The sequence below is a fragment of the Equus przewalskii genome, chromosome 1 (genome assembly GCF_037783145.1).
Source record: "Equus przewalskii isolate Varuska chromosome 1, EquPr2, whole genome shotgun sequence".
Classification (NCBI taxonomy): Eukaryota; Metazoa; Chordata; class Mammalia; order Perissodactyla; family Equidae; genus Equus; species Equus przewalskii.
In genome coordinates, this window is record NC_091831.1 from 57616901 (window position 1) to 57637711 (window position 20811).

The 20811-nt window shown below is 41.9% G+C and overlaps 2 protein-coding genes and 1 long non-coding RNA gene across 12 annotated transcripts in view; 2 read left to right on the forward strand and 1 right to left on the reverse strand.

The window, feature by feature from the left end:
• HKDC1 (hexokinase domain containing 1) overlaps positions 1–13441 on the forward strand; it is a 48183-nt gene extending 34742 nt beyond the window's left edge. Inside the window, exons 16-18 of the mRNA XM_070564693.1 lie at positions 2550–2705; positions 7590–7823; positions 12690–13441. Coding sequence (XP_070420794.1) covers positions 2550–2705; positions 7590–7823; positions 12690–12834 — 535 coding nt within the window. The 3' untranslated portion in view covers positions 12835–13441. The remainder of the gene's footprint in view (positions 1–2549; positions 2706–7589; positions 7824–12689) is intronic.
• Positions 3136–14929, reverse strand: LOC139074445 (uncharacterized). Its single transcript, XR_011524068.1, has 3 exons — positions 14734–14929; positions 5821–5940; positions 3136–4613 (listed from the first exon to the last, which is right to left on the reverse strand). It is a non-coding gene; the product is annotated as an uncharacterized lncRNA (long non-coding RNA).
• Positions 14930–14952: 23 nt separating this feature from the next.
• Positions 14953–20811, forward strand: part of HK1 (hexokinase 1) — a 105914-nt gene continuing 100055 nt past the window's right edge. For 7 of the 10 annotated variants that reach the window (XM_070564658.1, XM_070564682.1, XM_070564652.1 and 4 more), the window contains exon 1: positions 14973–15110. The gene's annotated coding sequence lies outside the window, so the exon portion shown is untranslated. Of the gene's footprint in view, positions 15111–20811 lie in introns of all 10 variants that reach the window. The other 3 variants (XM_070564640.1, XM_070564603.1, XM_070564667.1) reach the window with 2 other exon arrangements.

Here is a 20811-nt window from a genome sequence, read left to right on the forward strand (position 1 = left end):
CAGTGAACATAGGGGTGCATGTATCTTTATGCATTTGTGTTTTCATGTTCTTTAGAGAAATACCCAGTAGCGGAATAATCTTAATTAATCTTAATTTTCTGAGGAATCTCCATACTCTTTTCCATAGTGGCTGCACTAGTTAAAAGCAAAATATTATGATGTTTCCAACAAGTATAAAGAAGGGGTGCCTTTTTCTAGTTGCCATAAGGTGCCATGAGGTCTGGTAGTGGCTTTGGAAGTGAGGCAGAGGTTGTCAAAAAGTCCATTCATTGTGAGCGAGTGTCACAGAGCAGGGATGTGGTGACTTAGTGGGCCCTCTTGGGATGAGCTTCTGGTAGGTCCAGTTTAGAGGTCAACATCCTCAGCCTTTCAGGAGCTGGCTGCCAGATTGATAACCTCTGTTGTTCTGGAAGTGGGGAAGAGGCCACAGGTGATGGATGGGAGTCTGGTTCTCAACCATGACATCATGTCCCACCATGGATCACAATCACTTGTGAGGTGTATTCCAATTACTAACCATACTGAAAACAATGAGTGATTCTTTTTTTTTTTTTTTTAAAGATTTTATTTTTTCCTTTTTCTCCCCAAAGCCCCCCGGTACATAGTTGTATATTCTTCATTGTGGGTCCTTCTAGTTGTGGCATGTGGAACACTGCCTCAGCGTGGTTTGATGAGCAGTGCCATGTCTGCGCCCAGGATTCAAACCAACGCAACACTGGGCCGTCTGCAGCAGAGCGCGCGAACTTAACCACTCGGCCATGGGGCCAGCCCCTGAGTGATTCTTTAAAAAAAAAAAAAAGGAGTGTTTTTTTGATTTGTTTTGTTTTTTTTTTGCTAAGGAAGATTCACTCTGAGCTAACATCCATGCCAATCTTCCTCTGTTTTTTAGTATGTGGGCTGCCAGCACAGCATGGCTACTAACAGAGCTGTGTAAGTCTGTGCCTGGGAACCAAACCTGGGCCGCTGAAGTCGAGTATACTGAACTTAAGCACTAGGCCCCCAGGGATTTCCCAAGAGTACATTTTAATTACATTCTCATATACCTTCCTGAGTAGGAGAGAAAGGGGTTAATGGGGAATAGAGCTAGGATGCTGGGAGTTGATGATTTAACTTGGGCTCATCCTTTACAACAGGGGTTGACAAACTTTTTCTGTAAAGGACCAGATAGTAAAAAATGCTTTACTATCAGGCCATATGGTCTTTGTTATAACTAAACTTAGTGTCTCAATATACAAAATAAGATGAAAATATAGATTTATTGTGATGGACGATATGTAAGTGGAGAAGTTGAGCAGATAGGTAAGCCCACCTGCACTAGGATTGCTCCAGAACCCAGGGACCTTATCTCTGAATCCCAAGTTGGGACATCTGAGTATCAAAGCTCTTCTCAAGGAGCAGGTTCCCCCTGACTTAATTTTGTGTCTAAATCTACTGGAGGCTCACATTTTTGGAGTGAGAGTTTAAGGGGGCAACACATTTGAATTTGCCTTGCAGTCACCATAATTTGTCTGTATCATGTTGGTTCCTTAGACTGATGAGGTCCTGAACAGTTAAGAGAACACAAGTCCTGGGGCTGGCCCCGTGGCCGAATGGTTAAGTTCATGTGCTCTTCTTCAGTGGCCCAGGGTTTCGCCAGTTTGGATCCTGGGCGCAGACATGGCACCACTCATCAGGCCATGCTGGGGCAGCGTCCCACATGCCACAACTAGAAGGACCCATAACTAAAAATACACAACTCTGTACTGGGGGCTTTGGGGAGAAAAAGGAAAAATAAAATCTTTAAAAAGAGAGAGAGAACACAAGTCCAGCACATAAGTCTCAGGCACCCTCAGATTTGCATTTGGCCTTGCAGGCAGTGGCAGTCCAGCTCCACAATAACAACAATCACTGTTATTAATACTGCCACACATACCTGAGCAGAGTGCCTGGCCAGTGCCTGTCTGTTACAAAGCCCCTTTTCCTCTTGTTCCTTCCCTCATGGAGCTCACAGCCTGGTAGAAAGGGGAAAGGGAGCTAACACTTTTTGAGCCCCCCCGCGGGTGCTGACAGTTTACATGTATTATCTCACGGAGCGAAGTCTATAGTGGAACAGATTTCTTCAAATACAAAGCCAAGGAGAATCTCCAGTAGAACAGGTTTATAATACAAAGCCACAGAGAACCGGTTTGGGGGCCAGGAAAGGGACTCACTTTTGCTTAGTGCCTACTGTGTACCAGAAGCTAGCCTCCCAACAGTCTCATGGGGTCGTTGTTTTGCTCCCTGTTTCATAGATGATGGTTTTCAGTGCTTGCTCAGGTCATGCAGCTAGTATGTAGCAGAGGTCGGACCTGGCTCCTGGTCAACATGGCTCCAAAGCCTGGCTTTCCCACATCATGCTGGCTCCTGCATTGCATTTCTCTTGGCCTGCTGCCCACTCTGAACCGCTCCGAACGAGGCAGCTGGCCGATCCAGTGGTGTGCTTTCCACACCCCGACCCATGGTCCTTTTGGGAGCCACTCACCAGCCCTGATTTTTCTACTCTCACCAACCTTATCCCTTTCTCCAAACAGATACGAGAAAATGACCAGTGGGATGTATCTGGGAGAGATCGTGCGGCAGATCCTGATTGACCTGACCAAGCAGGGTCTCCTCTTCCGTGGGCAGATTTCAGAGCGTCTCCGAACCAGGGGCATCTTTGAAACCAAGTTCCTGTCGCAGATCGAAAGGTGACGTTTGGCCGAGTTCACCTGCTCGGTGCGAGAGGCCCTGATTGGGATGTGCTGCTGTCACAGCACATTTGGGTGTCTAGCAGATTTGAGATTTAAAAACAAAGACAGTGAGGGCCTGGCTGGGCACAGGGCTGCCTCTGGGGGCTGCTTCCTCTCTCCAGCAGCATCAGGACCACAGCACATAGCCGAGGGGCCAGCAGCCTGCCTGGTTCCTAAACTGTTAGACAGGAGTTAGCCTAGCCTAGAAAATGATACTTTTTCATTCCTGAAAAGATGAGGTATCCGTAATATGAAAGAAAAGTCTTTTAAAAAATCATCCATATGCTCACTACTAAATATGGCTGTTTTGATTTTTGCATATATATTTCCTTTCAAGTTCTTGAATGTGTGTAAACATATTTTCATAATTGAAATCATATTATACATATCATTCTGTATATTGTTTATTCAGTGTTCATGGAAATTTTCATTTATAATTCTGGTTTTTATTTTTTGTTACGGAAAGTTTTAAATATATACAAAAGTGGGGGGAATAGTAAAATGGCCCTGATGTTTCCATCACCACCTTCAACAATGATCAACTCACGGCCAGACTGGATTCACGTACATACCCCTGCTTTCCCCACTCCCAGACTGGATTGATTTGAAACAAAACCCACGTTTTATGTCAGTTCATCTATAAATATTTCAAAATGTATTTATAAATATGAGTTCTTTAAAAAAACATAACCACGTTACCATCACCATGCCTGAAATAGCTAATGATAAACTTTAATCTCATAAAATATCCTGTCAGTGTTCCTATTTCCCAAATTACCTAAAAATAATGGTTTTTACAATTCATTTGTTTGCATCAGTATCCAAACAAGATCCATACAGGGCATTTGGTTGGTATCTTTTGAAAATCTCTTTTAATCTATAGACTTCTCCTTCCTCTCTCATTTCCCCTTATAATATATTTGATAAAGAAACTATCATTTTATACTATGTTTCCTATGTTCTCGATTTTGCTGATTGCAGCATTTAGCATTTTCCTCTGTCCCTTGTATTTCTTGCAAAGTCATAGTTAGACCCAGATGCGTGGTTAGATTCAGTGTGGAATCTTGGACAAGACTATTTCGTAGGTGGCACTGAGTTGTCTGTCTGTCTGTCTCTCTTTCATGTTAGCAGTCACTGATGATCATTGCCTAGATCTACGATTTCCCTAGAGATTGTGAAACGGTGATAATGTAATGCTATCACTCCTTCTGCAGTTATTAGCTGGAATATTTTTAGAAAGAGGAACTTCCCCATATCAACTCTTTGGTGTAATTATCATTTTAAATGGCTGCATAATGTTATATTATGTTGCTATCCTATAATTTAGTAAACTTTCCCTTTACTATAGGATGTCTAGCTTATAATTTGTGGATTTCTGCAATTCTAAGTAACACCGTAATTATTCTTTTTGCACACATAGTCATTTGCATCTCATAAATTATTTCCTTACGAGTAGAAGCATTTGGTTAAAAGAAACATTTCCCTATGGACACACTTTTTTAAAAGGTAGTTCTAGTCTCCACCACCACCACCAGTTATGTACAAGTGCGCCAGTGTCACTGCTTTTCATAGCAGCGCTTGATGTTATCAGAGGCTTCGTGTCTGCAATTTCTCTCAGTTTGCATTCATTCATTCAGTTCTCTCGGTCTAGATGCCAGCAAGTCAAAAATCACTTCAGGAACAAAATTAACTTGACAAATGAAAGAAGTGTACTTAATGAGGTAGATGAAATGGATGGTTGCAGAGGAACTCCCGCTGTCTAAGGAGACGGTGGCGGGACGGGCAGCAGCAGCCATTTTGTGTTTTGAAGCATTGATTGGCAGATGCTCTGCATCCTTTTTCGGTCTGGTCTTCAACCCCTCAGATCTGAAAGTGCAAGTTAAAAGTCTTCATCTTTGGTGACCAGGGGGATCCTCTTCTGCTGTGGGGGAAATTGTCTCTCCCTCATGTGTGGGAGAGAAGCAGATTAATTTATCTTTGCCTTGGGTTTTTCTGGCCTGAATAACAAAGAAAGTTGTTTCTGGACGAGAGCAAGTTGGCAGGACCTATATGCCTCCAGAAATCTTTGCTTCTGCCACGAAAAAGCTGCCTGCTTTGGATGCTTTGATTTCTCCTGGTGTTTTTTTAAACCATCATGGGATTAGAGGAAAATCATCTCCATCTAGCACCAATTGTAAGACAGTAGGTGCTGCTGACTGCGGCCCATGTCCAAGCATGTTGTTGGTGGGGTGGGACAGTGAGTCCAGTGATTGTCAGGGGAAGAAGCCTGAGATTCTCAGAGCCTGAGTTGTTTTTTTCAAAGATTGGCACCTAAGTTAACATCTGTCGCCAATCTTCTTTTCTTTCCCCCTTCTTCTCCCCAAAGCCCCTTAGTACATAGTTGTATATTCCAGCTGTAGATCCTTCTGGCTCTGCCATGTGGGACACTGCCTCAGCAAGGCCTGATGAGTGGTGCTAGGTCAACACCCAGGATCCGAACTGGGAAACCCTGGGCTGCCCAAGCAGAGTGCGCGAACTTAACCACTCGGCCACGGGGCTGGCCCCCTCAGAACCTGAGTTTAAGATTCATCTCTACCACTTAACTTGTTTGTGCTGTGTGACCTTAGGCAGGTTGCTTTACCTCTCTGGATCCCAATTTCCTTCTTTATAAGATAAATAATTGCTCTGCTGCTTAACCCCAAGGATTGCTCTGAAGATCAAGTAAGGGAATGTTTATGAAAGAACTAGGTAAACTGTGAAGGGCTGGACTGTGGAAGGAACTTCAGGTTTTATTTTTCTACATACTAGAAAAACCCACTTTTTTTCTTCCTATACAAATATTACTCATTTATAAGCAAAAGGAAGAAAATAAGAATTACTGATAATCCTATCAACATCTGAATAGATTTCCTTCTGCTCTTTTTTTCTGTGCAAGGGCAGACATTGAAAAACAAACCAGGCTCATACGGCACATAGTATTTTATGATCTATTTTTTCACTTAGTATGTCAGGAACATTTTCTGTAGCATTAAATATTCTCATGCAAACTCATCTTTAAGGTCTGCAAAGAATATTGTCTGGCTACACCATTTACCTGCTGAATCTGCTATATGGCCATGCAGGTTGTTTCTCAGTTGTCTTCTTGACAGCACTCTTCTTCCTTAAATACGGTATCTCCCCTTTCCATGGTTTCACTTTCCCTGGTTTCAGTTACCTGTGATCAACCGCATATTAAATGGAAGATTCCAGAAATAAGCAATTCATAAGTTTTAAATTGCACGCTGTTCTGAGTAGCGTGATGAAATCTTGCGCAGTCCTGCTCCACCCGCCCTGGACATGAATCAGCCCTTTGGCGTATTCACGCTGTATATATGCTACTTGCCCGTTAGCCACTTGTAGCTGTCTGGGTTATCAGAATGACTGTCAAGGTGTCGCAGTGCTTGTGTTTAAATAACCCTTATTTTACCCAATAATGGTGCCAAAGTGCAAATTAGTGATGCTGGCAATTTAAATATGCCCGAGAGAAGATGCTTCCTTTAAGTGAAAAGGTGAAAGTTCTCAATTTAATAAGGAGAGAAAAAAAATCCTATGCTGAGGTTGCTAAGGTCTATGGTAACTTTTATTACAGTATATTGTACTAGTTGTTTTATGTTATTGTTATTTATTGTTGTTAATCTCTTATTGTGCCTAATTTGTTAATTAAACTTTATCATAGGTATATATGTATAGGGAAAAACATAGTGTATATAGGGTTTTGTACCATCCACGGTTTCAGGCATCCACTGGGGGTCTTGGAACGTATCCTCCATGGATAAGGGGGGACTCCTGCATTACCTGAGACACTCAAGGCTATAACTTCACACTGTTTAGCTTGGGAGTCAGAGCTCTGTAAGTTCACTGAGAGATCATTAGGGTCTAGACTCGAGGCCAGCCTGTATCCACGATGGGTGCCTCTCTGCGTGTGCTGATGGTCCTAACAGGTTCCTAGTCACTAAGGCGCTGACTGTATGTTGCATATTCATTTATTCACTTGTTCATTGAACGTATGCAGCCCTATGCTGGCTACTATTGAGAATACAGTCTTACCCTCAAAGAGCTTGTAGTCTAGTTCGGAAGAGAAAGTAGAGAATCAGGAAAAGTTAAATAGAAGGAAAGTTGGCCCCAGTTGAATGGAGCCAGAGTACTGGAGCGGGTGTGTTCAATGAGAGAGGCTAGACTCGGTGTGAGAAGGCGTGTGTTTGAATCCCTGCTCTCTACTGTCTGTGGTCAAGTCTCTAGCACTCTGAACCTCAGATTCCTCTTCTGAAAATCAGGCACCTGATGTGTTGGTTACTGAATCTAATAATAGCTCCTAGTGAGATAATAGATTTGAACATGCCTAACAATAGAGGTGCTCACCCTTTTTTTTTTTGAGGAAGATTAGCCCTGAGCTAACATCCACCACCAATCCTCCTCTTTCCTGCTGAGAAAGAGTGGCCCTCAGTTAACATCAGTGCCCATCTTCCTCTATTTTATATGTGGGACGTCTGCTGCAGTGTGGCTCGATAAGTGGCGTGTAGGTCCCTACCTGGGATACGAACTAGCAAACCCTGGGCTGCAGAAGCAGAGCATGTGAACTTAACCATTGCACCACTGGGCTGGCCCCTCACACTTCATTTTTTAAAGATGATAGGACCTCCTGGGGGTGGCAGACCTTCCTGGGTCTCAGCTTCTAAGGCGTTCTGCTCCAACTTAGCTGTTGTCTGGATCATTTTCTCCTCCCTCCTGCCAGGGCATCCAGGGATGAGGGGGCTGTGAGCCATGCGCAGCGGGTGCCAGGGCCCCAAGAAGCAGACCCTGACATCCTGCTGTGCTTGCCTGCAGTGATCGGCTGGCCCTCCTCCAGGTCAGGAGGATCCTGCAGCAGCTCGGCCTGGACAGCACGTGTGAGGACAGCATCGTGGTGAAGGAGGTGTGCGGAGCTGTGTCCCGGCGGGCGGCCCAGCTCTGTGGCGCTGGCTTGGCCGCCATTGTAGAGAAAAGGAGGGAAGACCAGGGGCTCGAGCGCCTGAGGATCACCGTGGGCGTGGATGGCACCCTGTACAAGCTGCACCCGCAGTGAGTGCCCCAGAAAGGCGGGACTGGGAGGGTGCTGAGGCCAAGTGTGGACCCAGTTGAATCTGACAGGCAAGGTGTGAGCCCTGGGGGCTCTGCTTCCTAGAGGCATGATGATGGAGTGTTAGCCAGTGTCCTCATCTGTAAAAGGCAGGCAGTAATAATCTCCATCTCATAGGGCTGCATGAGGATTAAGAGGGTTAATACAGGTAAGTGCTTCACACAGCGCTCAATAAATACAGGTGATTATTATGAACGTATTCCCACCCCACCTCACAAGGGAGGGGAGTAGTGAGAACTGATCATTTTGCACAGCACAGAGTATTGGTCAAGTGTGAGCTGGTTATAATTTCCTCAGCTCAGAGTCAGTGGACAGAAGAATTAAGAGCCCTGCCAGGCAATGTGCGTTTGAATCCCGGCTCCACCACTTAGAAGCTAGGAGGCCTAGGGCCAGTTGCTTACCCTCTCTGAACCTCAGTTCTTTATCTGTAAAATGAGGACAAAAACTGTACCTACCTCACAGGCTGTCATGAGGATTAAATTAAATAGCATCTTAGAATGCATAGCACGTCACGAAAACTTCAATGATGAAAGCTATTCGTTTTATTTAACGTTTTACATTTTATTTTGGTGAATAGGAAAAGTTTTAACACGCTTATACAAATTTCTGATCATGCTGAAATGTATCCACAAACATATTATCATTCTAATCCTTGATCCTTAGCCCTTTCCATGCTGCTAATGAATATCCAGAATAACTGACTGGAGTCTTCTCTCTTGGTTTCCCCCTGGGGTCACATATTTTTAGTTTAGTTGGCCTAGAACCAAGACTTGACCAAAGGACAAAAACCACATGGTCAGGGGCAGACAAAGGATTTGATAAAATCCAACACCTTTCAGAATAAAAGGCATGAAGGGATCAACAAACTAAGTACAAGGGAACTTCCTCAGCCTGATAAAGAGCATCTGTGAAAAACCTAGGGGCTGGCCCGGTGGCGCAGCGGTTAAGTTTGCACATTCTGCTTCAGGCGGCCTGGGGTTTGGCGGTTTGGATCCCGGGTGCGGACATGGCACCGCTTGGCACACCATGCTATGGTAGACGTCCCACATATAAAGTAGAGGAAGCTAGGCATGGATGTTAGCTCAGGGCCAGTCTTCCTCAGCAAAAAGAGGAGGATTGGCAACAGTTCGCTCAGGGCTAATCTTCCTCAAAAAACAAAAAACAAAACAAAACACAAATGAAAAACCCAGAGCTGACATTGTACTTACTGTTGAAAGACTGGATGCTTTTCCCTTAGGATCAGGAAGAAGACAAGGGTGTCCCCTCTCACCCCTGCTCTTTCAACGTTGCGCTGCTTCTAGTGCTGCCTCCAGATGGTCATGTGGTTTTTGCCTCTCAGTCAAATCTTCGTTCAAGGGAGAGGCTTGTAGGAACCAGGCCCAAAATATGTGACCTCAGGGGAAAAATCAAGGGTAAGTCTAGCCAGGGCAGTTGGGCAAGAAAAAGAAATAAAACGCATCTGTATTGGAAAGACCAAAGTAAGACTATCTTTTTTTGCAAATGGCATGATTTTGTATATAGAAAATCCTAAGGAATCCATGAAAAACTATTGGAAATAATAAACAAGTTCAGCAAGGTTTCAGGATACAAGATCAGTATACAAAAATCAATTGCATTTCCATGCATTAGCAATGACTAATCTGAAATTAAGAAAACAATTCCATTTACAACAGCATCAAAAACAATAAAATACTTAGCAATGCATTTTAAAAAAGAAGTCCAAGACTTATACGTTGAAAACTATAAAACATCATGGAAAGAAATTAAAGAAGACCTAAATAAATGGAAAGATATCTTGTGTTAATGGGTCAGAAGACTTAATATTGTTAAGATAGCCATACTTCCAAAAGTGATCTTCAGATTCAACATGATCAGTGTCAAAATACCAGCAGACTTCCTTACAGAAATTGGCAAGTTGATCATCCATAAAGTTCATATGGAAATGCAAGGAATTCAGAATAATCAAAACGATCTTCAAAGAAGAACAAAATTGGAGAATTCACATGACTGTATTTCAAAACTTACTATAAAGCTATGATGATCAAGACAGTGTGATACTGACATAAGGATAAACATATACATCATTGGAATAGAATTGAGAGTCCAGAAGTAAACCCACACATTTATGGTCAATTGCTTTTCTTTTCTTTTTGTGAGGAAGATTGGCCCTGAGCTAACATCTGTTGCCAATCTTCTTCTTTTTTGCTTCAGGAAGATTGTCCCTCAGCTAACATTTGTGCCAGTCGTCCTCTATTTTGTATGTGGGATGCCACCACAGCTTGCCTTGATGGCGGTGTGTAGGTCCACGCCCAGGATCCGAACCCATGAACCCTGGGCTGCAGAAGTGGAGCATGTGAACTTAACTACTCCACCACTGGGCCAGCCCCGGACAATTACTTTTCAACAAGGATGCCAAAACCATTCAATGGGGGAAGGAGTATTCTTTTCAACAAGTAGTGCAACAACTGGATATCCACATGCAAAAACACAGAGTGGGACTCCTACCTCATGCCATGTACAAAAATTAACTCAAAATGGATCAAAGTCCTGAATTTAAGAGCTAAAACTATATTAGGCAATGATTTCTTAAATATGAAATCAAAAAGCATAAGCAACAACAAAAAAATATATAAATTTGGCTTCATCAAAATTAAAAACTTTTGTACTTCAAAGGACACCCAGAGAAAGTAAAAAGACACAATGGGAGAAAATATTTGCAAATCATATATCTGATGAGGGACTTATATCTAGAATATATAAAGAACTTTTACAGCTCAACAATGAAAAGAGAAGTAACCTAGTTAACAAATGGGCAAAGGGTTTAAATAGGTTTCACTCCAAAGAAGATCTGCGAATGGCCAATAAGCATGTGAAAAGATGCTCTTTATCACCAGTCACTAGGGAAATGCAAATCAAAACCATGAGATACCATTTCACACCCACTAGGATGGCTATAATAAAAAAGACTGACAATAATAAGTGTTGATGAGGATGTGATGAAATTGGAGTGCTCATACATTGCTGGTGGGAAACAGTTGGGAGTTCCTAAGAAAGATAAACGTAAAGTTATGATATGTCCCAGCAATTCCATTCCCAGTTGTACCCAAGAGAATCGAAAACTTGTTCTCACAAAAACTTGTTGGATGTTCTTAGCAGCATTATTCATGATAGCCAAAAGGGGAAACAACCCAAATATCCAACTGATGAATGGATAAACAAAATGTGGTATGTCCATACAATGGAATATTACTCATAAAAAGGAACGAAGTACTGACACATGCTACAACTTTGACAAACCTTGAAAAATATCATGTTAAGTGAAAGAAGCCAGACACAAAAGACTATACGCTATGTATATGATTCCATTACATGAAATGTCCAGAATAGGCAAATCAGTAGAGATAGAAAGTAGATTAATGATTGCTGAGGCTCCTGGGGGTTGGCGTGGAGGGGGAGTGATTATTTATGTGTGTAGGGTTTCTTTTTAGGATGATGAAAATGTTCTGGGATTAGATAGTGGTGATGGTTGCACAACTTTGTGAATACACTAAAAACCACTGAATTGTACAGGTTTCAAAAACTTAAAAAATAAAATAAAGACAGACTTGACTGATCAGAGACTGCCAAGCCATTTTCTCCTTTCTTCCAGAAAGTCTGGGGCTAACCAACCTACTGTGCCTTCAATAAGACCTCAGACCTTCTCTTCCCGCTTAACCAGTAGGGCCCCAGGGAGCATCAGTGGTTGGCCAGAGTCACACACTGGCTGTGTGTTAGAGTCGGGTTCAGAACCTATCCTGGCATGCTGGCCCTCAGAGATGACCACCGTCTGTACCATTCACAGTAACCCAGGATCCCAGGACCTAAGGCCTAGATGCGCAGGCCTCTGGTAAACATACTTAGACCCCAGAGACTGGCCTCGTAACTGACTCCGAAGATGTCCATTCAAACGGATTTAATGTTTCAAGAGACAGCTGAGAGAGGCCAAGTATCATTGTGGTTGAGACTATGTGCTTTGGCGGAAAACTAGTGGAGGTGGGGACGGATAAAGGAATGGGTGGAGAAAGTAAATAGGGCAACATTTTAACTTTTTTTGAGTCTAGGAAGAGGGTGTACAGGTTTCCACTGAGCTATTATTTCAACTTTTCTCTAAGTTTGAAAATTTTCGAAATAAAAATTGGGGGAAAATTTGAACAATAAAAAGGTAGAATTTGGAAAAAGGTCTGGTTCAAATCCTAATAAACTTACTAGTTATACAAACTTGCACAAGTTTCTTAACTTTTGAGCATCAATTTATTTATGTCGTGAAGATAGTAATAATTATTTTCAAACTTTTTTTTTTTGAGGAAGATTAGCCCTGAGCTAACATCTGCCACCAATCCTCCTCTTTTTGCTGAGGAAGACTGGCCCTGAGCTAACATCCGTGCCCATCTTCCTCTACTTAAACGTGGGACGCCTGCCACAGCATGGTGTGCCAAGCGGTGCCATGTCCGCACCCAGGATCCAAACCGGCGAACCCGGGCCGCGGAAGTGGAACATGCGCACTTAACTGCTGCGCCACCAGGCCGGCCCCTCAAACTGTTATTTATTACACTTTGACGTTCTGCATGTAAAACGTCTAGAATGTTCTCTGCTCTTAGTAGTTGCTCAAAAAAAGGTAAAATTAAAACAGCTATTTAAGAAATGGTGTAAGAAGCTATTCTAGAGCCTTGAGAAGCAAACGGGAAGGAACAAACTAGATTGGCATCATTCATAAATATGTTGATCCGATATGTAAAAGCTGATGGTGTTTCTCTTTCTCTTTTTCATAGCTTTTCTCGGATATTGCAGGAAACTGTGAAAGAACTAGCCCCTCGATGTGATGTGACATTCATGCTGTCAGAAGATGGAAGTGGAAAGGGAGCAGCTCTGATCACTGCTGTGGCCAAGAGATTACAGCAGGCATGGAAGAACTAGCAGTCCCTCGAGGTTGGGCTGATGCACCTTGGGTACTGACCAGCCCTGCCGCTGGCAGATGAGTTGGTCAGGGACCAACAGGCAAGCTTCTGGCTGACTTCACCTTCTGGATGGCTGAAAGAGAACCCCAGGTTCTCGGGCACTCTTAGCATTTTGTTACTGCTTTTCAAGGGCATTAAATGGCATCTCTATTTGGCATATTTGGGCCAAAGATGAGCCAACTTGTAAAATCAAATTGTTGGACCCAAGAGATCCCCTTTTAGCAAAGTTTTCAGCTGAGGCCTGAGCTGTTAGTTCTCGCTGGCTTTGGGTCCCGCGGCTGCTGGACTCGGAAGCATATACGTGATCTGCCCATGTGACCTGACTGGCTGAGTTCCCCACGGGGATGCTTCAGCCATCGCTTGGCCGGGATTGGGCCCTCTACTTGTGGATGAACAGTGGAGAGGGATAGAGACTCATGCAACAAACTGGAGATCTAATCTAACGTGACCTTAACTTGTCATGTCGACTTCAAATGTGAAGAGAACAAAGACTTTGGAGCATTCAGCCCCAGGATGAAGAAGGGTTGATTGCCAGGGAGCCCTGTAGGAATCTATTCATGCCTAAAGTGAGTCATATCAGCACCCTGTAGGGTTTTGTTTCTCAATATGCTTGTGTCTTGGGGAAGGGTGCCATTTGGGGCACCTGTTTTTCATTTTACATCTGGTTTGTGTTGCTACTGTTGATAGTTGTTTTAAGGACTCTTAGGTATATGAAATCCAGTAAATGAATAAAAAATGTTTGATTTCCCAAGAATCTTTTCATGAGGTATTAATATTTCATCTGGGAGGCTCTGTTGATAACTTCATGCTCTGCTGATGGAATAAGGGACATGTGGAGTCAGAAATTGCTGAGAGCATCTCTTTAGTCCAAACTTCCTTCCACAGGGGGAAATAAATGGAATATCTTCTACGATATCTTTAACAAATTATTCAATTTCATTTGAATGAATACTTCGTGGATTGGGCATTTACCACATGCTTTTAAACAGCTGGAGGTGACAGAAAGTCCTTTTGACCTCCAAGCTGACCTTGACCGCCCTGGAACCTGGCGTCTCCCACATGCCCCATTAGTCTCCATTCTGCCCTCCAGAACAAAGTGGAATTGGCTTGTCCCTGACCATTTCTCCAGTGAACATCCTCTCTCTTTCTTTTTTGATCCGCCACTTTATCTGAACCACCTGTGACTTTCTAGTTTGCCTCGGTTATCTGTACGCCTTTCTTATCTGGCCTAGCGGGTTATAAGCTCTTTGTTAGGTGCATTTTTGTATTGCCTCAGTGAACCCAGCATTGTGCTGTTCTTATCAGATACTTATTGGGTGGAGGCATAATTGAAAAATAAAGTGTTCCAAGAAATTTTCCTTGGAAAAAGTGGAGACCATTATCATGGGAAACAGAATGCAAATGATCTTCCAGATCATCCATGATGATTTTATTTTGATTTATGTACTTAATTCCTAGTGCTAATTGTCACCATTTGCTGAAGCAGGACGTTAGACAGAATGGTGGAGGCTGGAGGAGGCTAAGAGAGAGGCCAGCCGGGGCTAGGGGCCGATGAGGGAGCTGAAGTGCCTTGGGAGATGTTTTTTCATACGTTCAGTAAACATGTGTGGAGATACTGCTATGGGAGGGTACTAGATTTACCAAAATGAATTTTTGGAATTTTAAGGTTATATCTCTCTGTGGAGATGTGGTATGGATTTATTAAATTTATTTTTTTGTATTTTGCGGTTATGCCTCTATGAGGAAATGTCTTACTTTCCCGGATTTTGTCTTAGTAAACCCCAAAACTTGTTGTCGTTGTTATCGTTCTCCAGTCCTCCCATTCCTTAAGACACCCCCAGCTCCCAGCCCCTCTCACCCCTGGTTCTACTGAGAGTCTCTTCCTTTGCCATCTTGGCTGAACAGATGGTCAGGCACGGAGATTCAGGTAGCTGTGCCACCACGTTCTCCCACGCGCTGGTCTCTCAGCACGTTTCATAGGTTTGAAGAGGTCGCCCAACCAACTTGTCTCCCAGCTCCTGTCTCTTACAAGAAAAAGAAGCCCTAAGGTATCTAGGCAACTTTGTACATTCTAATTGATAGCATCATAGAATCCTTGAACCAGATTGGAACTCCAGAGAGAGCAGACATACATCTTGCTGTCTGTGGACAGGCCAGCCCCTGAAACACCTGGGGCAATGGAGGGCTAACCTTTTCTCAGAGTTTACTAGGCAAGACCAGCAACCACACAACAAGGTAAACCGTCCTCATGCGAACCCCACAGGCTTTTCCTCTTAGGAAGAGCCACCTACATTGTCTAGTCCCGTGGTTACTCTTGCCCAGTGACCTTTTGGCTAGACAGAGCTGATGAATACAGATTTAAGAACTGTGTCTTCCCCGTGACTCTCCAAAACAAGGGACCTCATTCCCATCTGTCTGTCTTCAGACATCTTGTGTTCTCTTCTTCCCATTAGCTGAAATGGGCACTCCAGGAGATTAAGGACTTGGGTCTCATTTTTCCTGTTGTCCCCAGAGCCTACCACAGTGGCTGGCATTGAGTAGCCATTGGACAATTCTCTAAATGAATGACTGAATATTCAAACTAGCAGGTGAATGAATTATTGCTCTAAATTCTCCATTCTTATGCCTCAGCCAATGGGACTTGAGCTTTATACACAATGATGGCTCAATGAATGCCAAACACTGTTCTAGGCACCGAGGACCCCAAGACATATGAGACACCGTTCCTGCTTTGTAAGAACTCACAGGCCAGCAAGGAAGGAAAGGCATAAATATCTGCAATACAGTATGGCAAACAGGAGCAAGATGAAAACATAATTCCTGACCATGTCCTGCATCCTTTAGATCAGGAACTCACAATCTGTGTGTATGTATGTATGTGCATATGTGTGCACCTGTGTGTGTGTGTTATGTGTGCCATAAACCCCTTTGGCAATCATCTGGAACCTATGGATCCTTCCTCAGAATAATGTTTTTAAATGAATAAAATACATAGCATTACAAAGGAAACCAATGGTATTTAATTACAGTTACTAGAATATTAAAGTGGTGATATGGTAATATATGTGCTTACTTGTTTCTTGATACACTCTGTAACAACAAGGTCCAGTGGGAACCTAATGGCAGTCATAATTCTGAAGTCCTGAGGGGTATAGACAATGTTTTGAGACGTGCAACAACAGCACAGACATGAAAATGTGTGATTTCTGCTGGAGACAAAGTCACCAGTGCAGCTAACCCTACTGTGGCTTGTTGCCCACATTCATAATGGAAGGAAATGCTAAATTTCAGTTAGAGATGATTGAAGGGGCTGGCTCCGTGGTGTAGTGGTTAAGTCTGGCACACTCCATTTTGGTGGCCTGGGTTCGCAGGTTCAGATCCTGGGCACAGACCTACACCACTCGTCAAGCCATGCTGTGGCAGTGACCCACATAAAAAATAGACGAAGATTGGCAGAGTTGTTAGCTTAGGGCTAATCTTCCTCAAGCAAAAAAAAAAAAAAAAAAGAAGAAGAATATTGGCAATGGATGTTAGATCAGATCAAATCTTCCTCACTGAAAAAAAAAAGCTTGAAAAAAGTTGCAACTTTTTCTCAAAGATGTTTATAGACTACCCTCTTTGGGCATCCCCTCCTTGGGGCCCAGGTTAATAATCCTCAATTGAAAAGTCCCGATAGACTGTACTTATTTAGGGATAGCATCCTAGATGGTAGAGAGACAGAGTGTTTTGGACTTAGAAGAACTGGGGATGCGATTTAACCTTCCTGAGCTTCAATTTCTTCATGTGAGAAAGGAGAATAATATAACAGCCTAACAAGGATATGTGAACCTCACAAGCTAAATGTGTGGACATATGGGTAAGCTCTAAGCCACTTGTACATGTGTGAGGTGGTTGTGTTCTGGTTGTTGCTGTTATTAGGGGACCTGTCTTGCCATTGGTATGATCAACTTAAACATCGACCTTAAAGTCCTTCCAAACCTGTTGCCCAGATACGTGGATGGCTAATGAAGGGCATTTGGGGGAAATGTGTTTCTCACACCCACTTCCCTCCACCCCATTGTATTGATATTCTCTTTCTTGATGTTTCACAGTTGAAACTCCTGGTGAACTATATTCTAGTAGAGGAAGGAGGGAACTTGAGAGAAATTGAATAATAATAGAAGGATCTGGTAGCTCATATTTGGAGTGGACTAAGAGGGGCAAGTAGAGTGGAAGAGTTGGATTAGTTTTGGTCCAGACAGGGAAAGAATGAAGCTGGGGAGAAAGTGAAAATTCTAACAATCTTCCAGGTTTTTTTTAACATGAGAAGGAAAGAGAGATAGGGAGAAAGGTCATTGACAATTTAGGGGACTCAGAATGGCTTGGGGATTGGCCTAAAGAGCAGGGATGCACTGACACATTCAATCACATTCGCATCATAGTCTGTAGGTGGCCCAGTTCCTGTCTAGTCACCTCTGGGCCAGCTAGCATGGTCCAGAGTGGCCTTCCCCAAAGGGTGTCTTAGGTCTAACTGGACACGCCCATGTCCACCAATCTCTGGAGTCACCCTTTCCTTTAATACTCAAGTAAAATGATTCATTTCTCCATCCTACACACTGCAGAGAGGTCTATCTCCCACCATTTCAAACATTTCTGCAGGGAATGCTTATGTCCTCCAGCTGCTACTCGAATTCCTGCTTCCAGTTTGCTCCCCAATCATCCCTGTGGCTCTCACAATTCCTCTCTGCTTCGCCTGATCTCCAGAACTGTCCCCTCCTCTTTGATTCCCCCAAACACCATTAATCCAAGGCCAATGTCTGGAACAGATTTATCTAAAGGTTTTATTGTGGAGGGAAGCTAATTCACAGAATAGGAACAATTGAAACATGAATATGACATATCAAAGTTCTATGACCAGCCCCACCCCTGAGAATTTCTCACTGGCCATCTTTCTCCATAGGCGCCGCTGGCTACCGTGTTTTATGGGTTCTTCTCACTTTTTCTGGGGACTTCTTTCTCATATTATCGTCTTCTCTGAAATTTTGACAAGTCCCATAAAATGAAAAATTCCTGCTGTTTTATTTCACAAAGCAGGTGATTCTGCTGTGGTCTCAATCCTCTCCTAGGCCAGCCCAAGGAGCCTCACCTTTTCCAAGCAAGAAGGCCCATTGAGGTGTTTCCATAAAAAGAAGGTTTTTCTCTCTGAGAGGAATTATTCTGTTCTCTTAGAGTCACACTACAGCAAGCTTTTTTCCTTGACATACAGTAAATTGCACATTTTTAAAGTGTGTAATTTGATGACATCCTTACCAGGATCAAGATAATGAACATATCTATCACCACCAAAAGTTTCCTCGTGGCCCCTTGTAGTCCCTCCCTCCCGCTCCTCCCCGCCTTCCCCATACTCAGATAACTACTGATTTGCTTTCCCTTTCTATATAATTTAGTTTGCATGTTCTAGAATTTTATATAAATGGTATGCTTTTTTGATCTGCATCTTTCAGCATATTTATTTTGAGACTCATTCATGTTGTTGCAAGTATCAAGTTTTTTCCTTCTGTCGCTGAGTATTCCCTTGTGTAGATGGTCATTGTTTGCTGTCCGTTCGCCTGTGCATGGACATTTGGGTTGTTTCCAGGTTTTGGCGATTACAAATAAAGCAGCTATGAACATTGTAAACAAGTCTTTGTATGGACATATGCTTTCATTTCTCCTGGGTAAATACCTAGGCGTGGAATAGCTAGGTCATTTGGTTAAATTTTTAGGTAAAAGCCAAACTAGTTTCCAAAGTGGTTGAGCCATTTTACACTCCCATCAGCAGTATATGAGAGTTCTGGTTTCTCCACATTTTGCCAACATTTGGGCTGGTTGGCCTTTTTAATTTTAGACATTCTAATAGGTGTGTAGTGATGTTTAGTTGTGGTTTAAATTTGTATTTCCCTGAGATTGAATATCTCTTCATATGTTTACTGATCAAATGTTTTCCTTCTTTTGTGAAATGCTTTATTCATGGCTTTGCCTATTTTTAAATTTAGCTGTTTCTTTTTTATTGATTTGTAGGAGTTCTTTATATATTATGGATCTAGTCCTTTGTCAATTTTAGGCATTCCAAATATCTTCTCCCCATTGTAGCTTGTCTTTTCATTTTCTTTAATGTTTTGATGAGCATAGTTCTTAATCTAATATTGTCAAAATTATCAATCTTTAAAAAAAGTTAGCATTTTTTGTGTCTTGTTTAACCACTCTGCTAACCAGTTTTCAAGGTCACTGGTCTTTTTTTCTGCTGTGTCCAATCTGCCATTAAGCCTAGTCAATGAATTCTTTCTTTCTTTGCTTTTTTTAAATGAAATTCTACATGAGAAATGCTTAGCACTGGACATGACTAGGGGGAATGCAGAATAAATTATTATCAGCATTAAATTAAAAGAAAATGTTTTTTGCTATTTTTTATATTGATTTCCAGTTTTATTGGGTAGTGATAAGAGAATGTCTTGTGTAGTATGACAACATAAAACAAATTGGGATTTAAATTTTTTTAATTGATATATAATTGAAATATAACTGTATTAGTTTCAGGTGTACAACAAAATCATTTGATATATATATTTATGATACATATATATTTATTATACATATATATTTAATTAACATCCATCAGCACACATAGTTACAAATATTTTTTTCTTGTGATGGGAACTTTTAAGAACTACTCTTTTAACAAATTTCAAATATATGATACAGTATTGTTAACTATAGTCACCATGCAGTACATTACATGCTCAGGCCTTATTTATCTTAAAACTGGAACTTTGTATCTTTTTTCAAACTTCACTCATTTTTGCCCACCCCCAACCCCTGCCTCTGGCAACCACCAATCTGTTCTCTGCATCTATCACTTTGGTTTTTTTCAGATTTCGCATGTAACTGACGTGATATAGTATTTCTTTTTCTCTGTGTGACTTATTTCACTTAGCCTAATGCTCTCAAGCTTCATCTATGTTGTTGCAAATGGCAGGATTTCCTTCATTTTATGGCTGAATAATATTTCATTGTATATATATATACCACATTTTCTTTATCCATTCATCCGTTGATGGGCACTTAGGTTGTTTCCATGTCTTGGCTACTGTGAATAATGCTGCAGTGATCATGGGGGTGCAGATATCTTTTCAAGATAGTGATTTAGTTTCCTGTGGATAAATAAATTCCTAGAAGTGGAATTTATGCATCATATAGTAACTCTATTTTTAATTTTTAAAGGAACTTCCATACTGTTTTCCATAGTGGTTGCACCAATTTACATTCCCACCAACAGTGCACAGGGTTCCCTTTCCTCCATATCCTTGCCAACACTTGTTATTTCTTGTCTTTTTGATAATAGACGTTCTAAAAAGTGTGAGATGATATCTCATTGTGGTTTTGATTTGCATGTCCCTGATGATTAGTGATGTTGAGTACTCTTTCGTGTACCTGTTGGCCGTTTGTATGTCTCCTTTGGAAAAATGTCTATTCAGATACTCTGCCCATTTTTAAATTGTATGGTGTTTTTTTTCTATTGAGTTGTATGAATTCTTTGTATATTTCGAAGATTAACCCCTTATCAGATATATATGATTTACAAATATTTTCTCCTATTTGGTAAGTTGCCTTTTCATTTTGTTGATTTTATTTGATGTAGAGATGCTTTTTAGTTTGATACAGTCCCATTTGTTTATTTTTGCTGTTGTTGCCTTTGCTTTTGCTATCAAATCTAAAAAAATCACCTCCAAGACCAATGTACAAGAAGCTTACCTCCTATGTTTTCTTCTGGGAGTTTATGGTTGTAGGCCTTACATTCAAGTCTTTAATGTATTCTGAGTTGATTTTTGTGTATGGTGTGAGATAGTGGTCCACTTTCATTCTTTTGCATCTGGCTGTCCAGTTTTCCCAACACATTTATTGAAGAGACTATCTTTTC